Genomic DNA, 10,831 nt, shown 5'->3' with positions numbered 1-10,831 from the left:
ACCCCAAGCATATAGCAGTAATTCTTCGCTAGTGGGTTTTGTACAACACTCCTCACATCCTAAAAACTCCTCCTCAGTTCCCATATCTTTACCCGATCAAAGATTTATGAGACTATATAGATAGAAGTACAGTAGATTTCCGAAATAACGGACACATTAATTGTCAGGCCTCTTCGTTACATCGAATTTTTGTTAATTCGAGTACTCACTTAGAGGTATGTTTTTCAATAAAAATTAGTTAAATATCCGTAAATTGCAGTTTAATAAACTATTTTATTAATTATTTGTTAAAAAATGAAAACCCATAACAAAGAAATTCAAATCCAATAAAATCTTCCAAAATGGACCAATTCTGACACATACAGCCGGTTTCACGAAACAAATTTAAGTGAAAAATAATTTTTTTCAGTTTCACCACTTGACTTAGTTTTTATTTAAATCGCATAGTTTTGTTCACATAACGGTTGTTTGTAACACCTAAAACTAAAAGAGTTATATATGGAGTTATATATACCAAAGTGATCAAGGTGACGAGTAGATTTGAAATGGATGTTTGTCCGTCTGTGCAAGCAGTAACTTGAATAAAAATTTAGATATCTTGTTGAAACTTGTACGAGTGTTTCTTGGCACCATAGGAAGGTTGCTTCCGAAGATGGGAAAATCGGACTACTGCCAATCCCACAAAATGGCGAAAACCGAAAACACATTAAGTGCCATAACTAAGCCATAAATAAAGTTATAAAATTAGGTATAAAGGATCGCACTAGGAAGGGCCATATTTAGATGAAATATTTTTGGAGAAGTGTGCACGGTCGTGCCCCTACTAAATCTCTTGTACATATCTCGTAAACTACTAAAGCTATATCCACCAAACTCTCTAGGGTCGTTTCTTTTAGATACATACTACCTTATACAGTCCTAAAATGAAGGAAATCGGATTATAACCAAGCCTAGCTCCCATACAAAGGTTATGTTGAAAACTACTAAAAATGCATTAAATCAGTAAGGAAAAATACCAGACCAATTTCAATGAAATTCGATTAGTATTTTTTCCCTGGCATTCCAATAAAATTTTATAAAAATCGGTTCACAACCACTCCTACTTACCAGAGCTTTGAAGTTGATCTGAATCGTTTATTTTTCAATATATAAAGTAAGCACTAGTGAAGATATCGGAACAGAACTTTGAAGAACTACTGCATTTATAGTGAGGTATCGCTATTCTAAATATCACTGAAATCGAACCATAAGTCTTGAAGACCTCAGTGCATCAAACAAATATTTTTTACCGAAAATATAGGTAAGTCTCTCAGATATTTTGAACGAATTCAGAGGGTATATTTTTCATCCAATAGTATGTCTTCGTTCCAAAAATGAGTAAAATGCGGTCATAACTTCTCCATATACCTAATATTGGGGTTTTCAAACTTTCAATGGACCTTATGCCTTATACATACATACATATGTATATACCGAATATGTGGGTCAAATAGTGTTTTATATTAATGAAATTAAATAAATAAATTGCGAGATATAAATTAAGAGGCGATTCCCTTGACATATTGTTTCACGTTTGGAGTCTGTTAATTGACCGATAGGTAGTGCGATAGTATAGACTATTCTAATGGAGGCGAGCTAAAGCGAGAGGGCGAATTCCGATTATGCGGTTGTGCGTAGGGTTTCGACCCACCACAATGAAAAGGAAGCAACAGCCTCGGATGAGAGACCCCAATTTTGATGACGACCACTGCAAACGTATAAAGGACTACGAATTAAGGGCATGCACCTGTAATGTGCAGACCCTTAATTGGAAAGCTCCCTCCGCCCAGCTGGTTTATGTCTTCGTAAGAATAAAGGCTGACATCACCGCTATCCAAGAAATTCGATGGACGGGACAGGACGGAAGAATGTGGGTTCTTGTGACATCTACTACAGCGGCAATGTAAAGGAGCAGCCCTGGCATTCACCCCAGTGGATGAACGTCTGGCCACAATCCGCGTCCCGCAATCCTTACGGAAAAGAAGTATGATGTGACCAAAGATAGTTTCTTGAGCGCTGCCCCCGCCGCAATATCAAAATCGTACTTGGCGATTTAAACGCTAAGGCGTATTTGGCACAACAGTCGGAAAATTCAGCCTCCATGACGAAACATTGCCAAACGGCTTGAGGCTGATCGACTTCGCTGGGCAACTCGGTATAAGGGAATTGTGGGGCGTCATATCAAATTATTTACGTACAACTGCAACCGAAACTATTGGCTTATGGAAAAGTCAAAAAAAACAGCTGGTATGATGAGGATTTCATAATCAATTGTGTTAATTTATATATGGGTGATTCTACGATAAGAGGTTTCAATTGCATAGAGAAAACGGCCAAAGAAAAATTTTAGTTTTTTTATGAAACCTCTGTATTATGATTTTTGTCCCTTTTATTTATCTTCTGACGTAAGTGCAAGTTATTTAATAAATTTTTTTATTACTTTTTCGATGACCAGGGTAAATACATCGGCCAGGAGAGAGACGTAAAGTTTATGGTAAAGGGTGATTTTTTAAGAGCTTGATAACTTTTTTAAAAAAAAAAACGCATAAAAATCTCATCGGTTCTTTATTTGAAACGTTAGATTGGTTCATGACATTTACTTTTTGAAGATAATTTCATTTAAATGTTGACCGCGGCTGCGTCTTAGGTGGTCCATTCGGAAAGTCCAATTTTGGGCAACTTTTTCGAGCATTTCGGCCGGAATAGCCCGAATTTCTTCGGAAATGTTGTCTTCCAAAGCTGGAATAGTTGCTGGCTTATTTCTGTAGACTTTAGACTTGACGTAGCCCCACAAAAAATAGTCTAAAGGCGTTAAATCGCATGATCTTGGTGGCCAACTTACGGGTCCATTTCTTGAGATGAATTGTTCTCCGAAGTTTTCCCTCAAAATGGCCATAGAATCGCGAGCTGTGTGGCATGTAGCGCCATCTTGTTGAAACCACATGTCAACCAAGTTCAGTTCTTCCATTTTTGGCAACAAAAAGTTTGTTAGCATCGAACGATAGCGATCGCCATTCACCGTAACGTTGCGTCCAACAGCATCTTTGAAAAAATACGGTCCAATGATTCCACCAGCGTACAAACCACACCAAACAGTGCATTTTTCGGGATGCATGGGCAGTTCTTGAACGGCTTCTGGTTGCTCTTCACCCCAAATGCGGCAATTTTGCTTATTTACGTAGCCATTCAACCAGAAATGAGCCTCATCGCTGAACAAAATTTGTCGATAAAAAAGCGGATTTTCTGCCAACTTTTCTAGGGCCCATTCACTGAAAATTCGACGTTGTGGCAGATCGTTCGGCTTCAGTTCTTGCACGAGCTGTATTTTATACGGTTTTACACCAAGATCTTTGCGTAAAATCTTCCATGTGGTCGAATAACACAAACCCAATTGCTGCGAACGGCGACGAATCGACATTTCACGGTCTTCAGCCACACTCTCAGAAACAGACGCAATATTCTCTTCTGTACGCACTGTACGCATTCGTGTGGTTGGTTTAATGTCCAATAAAGTAAACTGAGTGCGAAACTTGGTCACAATCACATTAATTGTTTGCTCACTTGGTCGATTATGTAGACCATAAATCGGACGTAAAGCGCGAAACACATTTCGAACCGAACACTGATTTTGGTAATAAAATTCAATGATTTGCAAGCGTTGCTCGTTAGTAAGTCTATTCATGATGAAATGTCAAAGCATACTGAGCATCTTTCTCTTTGACACCATGTCTGAAATCCCACGTGATCTGTCAAATACTAATGCATGAAAATCCTAACCTCAAAAAAATCACCCGTTAGATAATTATTTTACCAAAAGCAAACATTTAATTTAAAATATTATTTTAAATTAAAAATACTATCTTTCCTAGATGAATAAACCAAAAGTTAAATTAACAAATCAATAAATTCACTCTTTATCCGAAACAAATATTAAATATTAAAATCTTAAGATCTTTCAAAAACATTTCTGACTTTTTAAAGACGTCTCCTTCTACGTTGGTCACCTTGTCGTGGTGAAGGGGCTTAAGTAAAAGTAATGCGTGCATCCCAAATGGGAACGCGCACTACTTCTACGAACTAAGAGGGAAACCTAATAATTCTCACAATGGGGATACAGATGAATAAACCTACGGTTTTACGTCTGTATCCTATTGTGGAAGTGTGAGGACACCCGCACCAACACCACCCTAAGCCAAGGTGTTGAGGCACCCGTGCCGATAGCTGAATGGTCAGCGGGCGGTAACGAATAGCTGATCGCGAACGGTCCCCTCCGATGCCCGGGCGAGGTTGGAGGTATCTAAATGCCTTCTCTGCGCATACCGGCTCTGCGTACGAGTGACCAACCCCTTCCGGCTTACTCGTGGGACCAACTATGAACCAGACAACAACTACAACAACAACAACTACAACAACTACCTTGACGACCAATGCTACGACCACCGGAAAGGCTACTACATATCGGAGTCCTATAATGGAATCCGATGAGGACGAGTTACTCGCCTCCAGTCAGGAGACGAGTAAGAGTACTACCGGGAGTACCAGCCACAGTACACCGGTAGTGACAGCAGTGTGTACCAATCAGGGTACTCGTAAGCCAGATGTGGAAGCTTCCACCTCCAGCGCCGCCAAGAACACCAACCAAAGTGTACTGGCAGCTAAAGGAGAAACAACAAAAAAGAAAAGTAAGAAATCGCAAAATCAACTGCGGAAAAACCGGTACCAGAGGGCAGTTTTTGTGCTTAGCAAGATAGCCAAGGATCAGGTAGCCGGTAAACCCGTTGATGAAGTTGAGATTAAGAGGCTACAGGAAACAGTGGAGGAGTATGAAAGCTTCCTGAAAAGGAAGCAATCAGAACCACTGGAAGAGAATACGAAGGCGAGCAGTTCCCAGAAAAGGAATCGCTCCCTCAATGAACCGCAAGGAACCCATACCAAGAAACCTAGGCAGGGTGAAAGCGAGAAGAACAGTACAAATGCTGCAAGACACTTCAGCGATGTAGCCAGGGACTGCCTACAGGTAGCCATTATCGACGGAAATTCATCCTCACCAAACACTATACAGGACAGATGGGTGGAGATCGACGTCAGATTGTCGGGTTTAGTGTTAAGCTATGTGCTCGACAATCCTGCGGGTCCTCATCCAGAGTTTGACTCTTCCGAAACCCTGAGGGGTTACAGGGTGATCAAATGTATGAACCAGTCTTCTCTGGATTTCCTGACGAGTAGTGTAGCTAAGATTAGCAACGCCTTTGAGAGCCTCCAATTGAGGCTTATACCCGTCAGTGAAATTCCAAAGAGGCCTCGTGCACGCATTTGGTTACCCGCTTTGGAGGAGCCAGGCGAAAAACTCCTGAGGTGTATCAAGCTGCAGAACAAATCTATACCAGGTGTAGACGAGTGGCAGCTGATAAAGGAGGAAAAGCCAAATAAAACCAGCAGGCCAATATTAGTGGCCATATGCGAGGAGTCCTTAGAGGCTCTGGGAAAAGCTGACAATAAAATCAGTTTCGGAATTCGCAAGGCCAGGATGAAAATATTCCAAGGCGACAAAACGGCTGACGAAGACGACACAGAAGAGGTCGACGACGCCAGCCTGTTGCTAAGGAATGTGGACATCGGAGAGAGCAAAAATGATAAACAGTCTAAGATGCGTGCAGATAAACCTGCAGCACTCAAAGAGTGCTACAGCAAATCTGACTACCCTCATAAGCGAGAGGGGCATCGACATCAGCCTTATACAAGAGCTCTGGGTCAAGGAGGACACGATCAAAGGGCTAAACAGCAGCAATTTTAATCTTTTCTATATGCGTAATGAAGGTAAACCAAGGGCATGCATTCTTATCAATAAAAATATAAATGCATTCCTTTGTCCAAATTACAGCACAGCAGATACCACAGTTGTAAAGGTGGAGCAAAAAGAAAAACATTTCTTCTTGATCTCAACCTACATGGCACATGATGGGGACGTACCACCCGCAGCCCTCAGAAAAGTGATCGAAAACAATAACAAAGAAGATATCCTAATAGGGTGTGATGCCAACGCCAGGCACACCCTATGGGGAAGCTCCAGTACAAATACCAGAGGTGAGTCGCTTTTACAATATATTTTAAACAGCAATTTAAGTATATGTAATAAGGGCAGCAGACCGACATTTATTTTCCCAAGCTCGGACAGGTTTTCGGGTTTGGAGGAAGTGCTGGATCCCACGCTATCAACAGACTCAGTTGTAGATGACTGGACGGTATCCGAAGAACCTTCCATGTCGGATCACTCATGGATACTCTTCAGCATCCGTGAGAAACGCAGTACTCCTCAACAATACCGAAATCCTAGAAGAACGAATTGGGAAAAATTTACTAAAACAGCAATAAAGAGCATGGAAAGAACAAGTAATAACATTATTAGCAATTCGCAAGAACTAGATACCGAGGTAGAGAAGATAGAAAAAATTTTATCAACCTCGTTCAATAAATCCACACCGATGACAGTTCTGAAAAAGAAGAAGTCTCCTCCTTGGTGGAACAGTGATCTTAAAAACCTGAGAACACAACTATGGAAAGCCTTCAACGAAAGTTTCAGAACTAAAGTCTGGCAACCATACAAAGATTGTATGAAAAAATACAAAAAAGCAGTCAAAAAAGCTAAAACAGACTCATGGAGATCCTTTTGCACCTCGATAGAAAGTTGCAAAGAATCTGCCAGGCTGAGTAAAATACTATCAAAAGAACACACCAGCACTGCCTACATAAAGACGGGGGAGATGTTTGGACCTCCTCTGCGGAAGAAGCACTGGAGGTACTCATAAACACACACTTCCCTGGGAGTCAACAAACAGCAGTAGCGGAGGTTCAACCAGTAACGCAAACGAACGAACATGATTATTCCAGTCACATAGTAGACAGAATGAAAATTATATACGCAATAAACAGTTTCTCGCCATTTAAAGCGGCAGGACCAGATGGTATAATACCTGTAATGCTACAAAAGCTGGAAGAACCAATAGTTCAAAGGCTCAACAATATTTACAAGGCAAGCATTCAACTATCTTATATCCCAAGAAGTTGGAAAGAATCAAAGTAGTCTTTCTTCCAAAACCAGGAAGAAGAACGCATGATAATGCTAAAGACTTCAGACCTATAAGCCTAACATCCTTCATGTTGAAGGTACTAGAAAGGCTAATAGATATACATATTAGATCAATCATCGCAGGTAAATTATCGAAGTCCCAACATGCATACATGAAGGGTCGATCAACCGAAACTGCCCTTCATGATGTGATAAATGTAATTGAAAAATCGTTACATCACAAACAGTACACAATGGCTGCATTTCTTGATATAGAAGGAGCCTTTAATAATATAGAAATAAACACAATCATTAATTCACTGACACATTCCGGCATAAACGATATGGTGTGCAGATGGATACAGTCGATGCTTATTAATAGAAGGATAACAGCTTCAAACGGCGCTGCAACACGAGAGAGTTATGTAAGCAGGGGGACACCTCAAGGAGGAGTCCTCTCCCCACTCTTATGGGTGGTAGCGCTGAACGAAGTACTACTCCAACTCAATGAAGGAGGAGTAAAAACAGTAGCATACGCGGACGACATAGTGCTGATGGTATCAGGCATGTTCCCCTCAACAGTCAGCGAAATCATGGAAAGAGCCTTGAGAAAGTTAAACCTATGGGCCATAAATAATGGACTAGGTATTAACCCCAATAAAACAGAACTGATGCTATTTACGAACAGAACAAAAATACCCCAATTTCATCTACCGGAGCTCAATGGTACACCTCTCTCTCTGTCACCCACAGCAAAATACTTAGGGATTGAGATAGACACCAAATTGAACTGGAAAATGAACATAGATAAAAGAACAAAGAAAGCATATATGGCCTACTACACCTGCAAGAGAATCGTCAGCAGGAACTGGGACCTTAGGCCAAATATAATCATGTGGATGTACACTGCCGTCATCAGACCGATACTTACATATGGAGCCTTGGTCTGGTGGCCTGCATTAAAGAAACAATATAATATCAGGAAATTAAATGGACTACAAAGAGCAGCCTGCGTAGGAGTTACAGGTGCTTTAAGGTCCTGCCCGACCGAGGCACTTAATGTGCTTCTATACCAACTACCCATAGACATCCATATCCATAAAATAGCTGCATGCTCTGCCATAAGAATTAAGGAGCTAGGTGGATGGAAACAGAAAAACTATGGACATAGTGACATTCTGAACAGAGTTAAAGTAAATGCCAATAAATCAGATTTCATTATCCCGGAGTTAGTCTTCAATAGGAGATTCCAGTTGAGGATACCCTCTAGACGAGAGTGGAGAAGAGGTATAATAAGGGAGGAAAATACTATATCAGTCTATACCGACGGGTCCAAAATGGACTGCGGAGTAGGCACAGGTGTATACTCCGATGATCTTAAAATTTCTCGCTCCTTCCGTCTACCGAACTTGGCTAGCATCTTCCATGCGGAAGTACTGGACATAGAGAAGGCCTGTGAAGTTCTATTGGCTAACCACCAGAGGATACAAAAAGCAATAATCTATACAGATAGTCAGGCGGCGCTCCTAGCTTTGTCGACGCCATTTACTAATTCCAGCGTAGTCCAAAACTGCAAGAAGGCATTGAGCACTCTGAAAGACAAAGTACAATTAGACTTGGTTTGGGTTCCCGGCCATAGGAACATCTTCGGTAACGAAAAGGCAGACGAGTTGGCAAAAGCAGGAGCCGTTTTAGACGAATCCGAAGCTATGCCAATACCATGCCCGCAATCAAAAGAGAGCTCAACATACAATTCGAACAATTAGCAGAGAACAGATGGAAGAATACAACAAAATACAAAATAACTAAACAGATATGGCCAAAATACGATAAGACTAAATCTGGGGTATTATTAAATATGTCCAGGAAAAGTATTTTCAGACTTACAGCTACTCTAACGGGTTATTGGTCATTTGGAGAACATGCAATGAAAATGGGCATAACCTATAATAACATTTGTCGAGGCTGTGAACTAGAGGGGAATAAGGAAACAATATTCCACTTTCTCTGTGAATGTCAAGCCCTATCGCAAATCAGACACAGGACACTTGGAGAACATCAGGCAACAAGCCTTGAATGGATATCCACTAAAAGCATATCGGACATAAGTAGCTTCATCGAAAACACAAAGTGTTTTGAACGGAAAGATGAAACGGGAGAACAGTAAATGATAAGGTCTACGAATAGTGCAACAAAATGGCACATCTAGTGCTAATTGGGGCCATATAATTATATGGCAGCACTCCTACCTACCTACCTTAAAGACGTAATATATCTTCTGCCCTTTCAAAATAACCTTAGGAATGGGGAGAGTCTGGCTAACCTGATCTTATTTATATATAGATACATACAAATATACATTTTTGGCGTATGCACCGCTTATGCGAAAACTAGTTTTGCGCTAGTTCTCTCTCCTTTTTGCTGTCTGGTGCCAATTGAAAATACTAAAAGAAACCAGGTCACTTTTTACCTGGTTTTTCCAACGGAATTGAGGGCTTACTGTTCCCCTGCTTCCACCAGCGGGTACTGCATCACCACTTTCCAAGCTGAAGCGCTTTCGTCATTCGAACAACATGAACTAGGTAACGTAGCCTCTGTCTTTTTATTCGCTAAACTATGTCAGTGTCGTCGTATAGCTCTTTGTTCCATCATCTTCGGTATTCGCTTTTGCCAATGTTCAAAGGACCATAAATCTTCCACAAAACCTTTTTCTCGAAAACTTCTTGTGCCGTCTCATCGGATGTTGACATCGTCCATGCTTCTGCACCATAAAGCAGAAGGGGATGATAAGGGACTTGTAGAGTTTGGTTTTGGTTAATCGAGAGAGGACTTTAACATTTAAATGGCCACTCAGTCCGAACTAGCATCTGTTGGTAAGAGAGTTTCTGCGTTGGATTGCGAGGCTAAAATTTTTGGTTTTGTTGAAGCTGGTGATGGCTGGAGATGAGGAAGGGGTCATGTTCAGAAGCTCACGCAAGAAAGTATCAAGACTCAAGCAGCTCACGACTTCCGGTCCGGGTGTCATGATGAATAGTATCTCCCCTGGTCTCTAACACTCTCCCCTGGCAGTTATTTTGCCAGGGAAATACGGCAGGGGAGAGACGTTTTCATGAAAAATTTAATTGTTTTAATTGACTAAATTATTTTTTGGGTTAATTATTTATTTCACTTTAATTATCAAATAAATTAAATTGATAGTATACGTTATATGAATTGCCAGGGGAGAGACAAAATCAGTTTTCGAATCCAGTAGATCGCACGAGCGCTCAAACGGATATCGCGATTACTATTGTTAACTTCAGGCTGAAAGGAGCCCATGAGCACTTTTTTCAATGCGATCGTCTTTGATTTATGTCGTACAAGCGGAACAAAGTTTGGCAGGGTAGATACATAAAAAAATCGGGACAAAAGTTAATTTTAAAAAGTATTTGAAACAAACAAAATAATTTTGTTTTTTTATTTAACAATACTTAATTTTCAATTATTTTATTTAAAAACAAGTAAGGAAAGGCTAAGTTCGGGTGTTACCGAACATTTTTACTCTCGCAATTTATTGAAAAAATTTTATTAAGGTAACGCACAAATTTACCCATAAATTCGGCATAAAGTTTAATAGAATAACGAAAATCGTCCTATATAGTGTATGAGGGCTGAGGTAATTCCTGAACCGATTTCATTCAATTTCACCAGCAAGGTACACTATATCCAATACTATACGCTCACTTA

General features: G+C 40.4%; 2 protein-coding genes across 2 annotated transcripts; both read left to right on the top strand.

Moving 5' to 3' along the window:
* Positions 1 to 4,411: 4,411 nt before the first annotated feature.
* LOC128919961 (uncharacterized protein DDB_G0280205-like) lies at positions 4,412 to 5,274 on the top strand. Its single transcript, XM_054225890.1, has 2 exons — positions 4,412 to 5,218; positions 5,266 to 5,274. The coding sequence occupies exons 1-2, from the start codon at positions 4,412 to 4,414 to the stop codon at positions 5,272 to 5,274; spliced, it is 816 nt and encodes a 271-aa protein (XP_054081865.1).
* Positions 5,275 to 8,442: 3,168 nt separating this feature from the next.
* On the top strand, positions 8,443 to 8,871 carry LOC128919960 (ribonuclease H1-like). The gene has a single exon (XM_054225889.1). The coding sequence runs from the start codon at positions 8,443 to 8,445 to the stop codon at positions 8,869 to 8,871; it is 429 nt and encodes a 142-aa protein (XP_054081864.1).
* Positions 8,872 to 10,831: the final 1,960 nt, after the last annotated feature.

Source organism: Zeugodacus cucurbitae, chromosome 2 (assembly GCF_028554725.1).
Source record: "Zeugodacus cucurbitae isolate PBARC_wt_2022May chromosome 2, idZeuCucr1.2, whole genome shotgun sequence".
Lineage (NCBI taxonomy): Eukaryota > Metazoa > Arthropoda > Insecta > Diptera > Tephritidae > Zeugodacus > Zeugodacus cucurbitae.
Note: the sequence above shows the minus strand (reverse complement) of the source record. Positions and strands in the feature narration are given on the sequence as shown.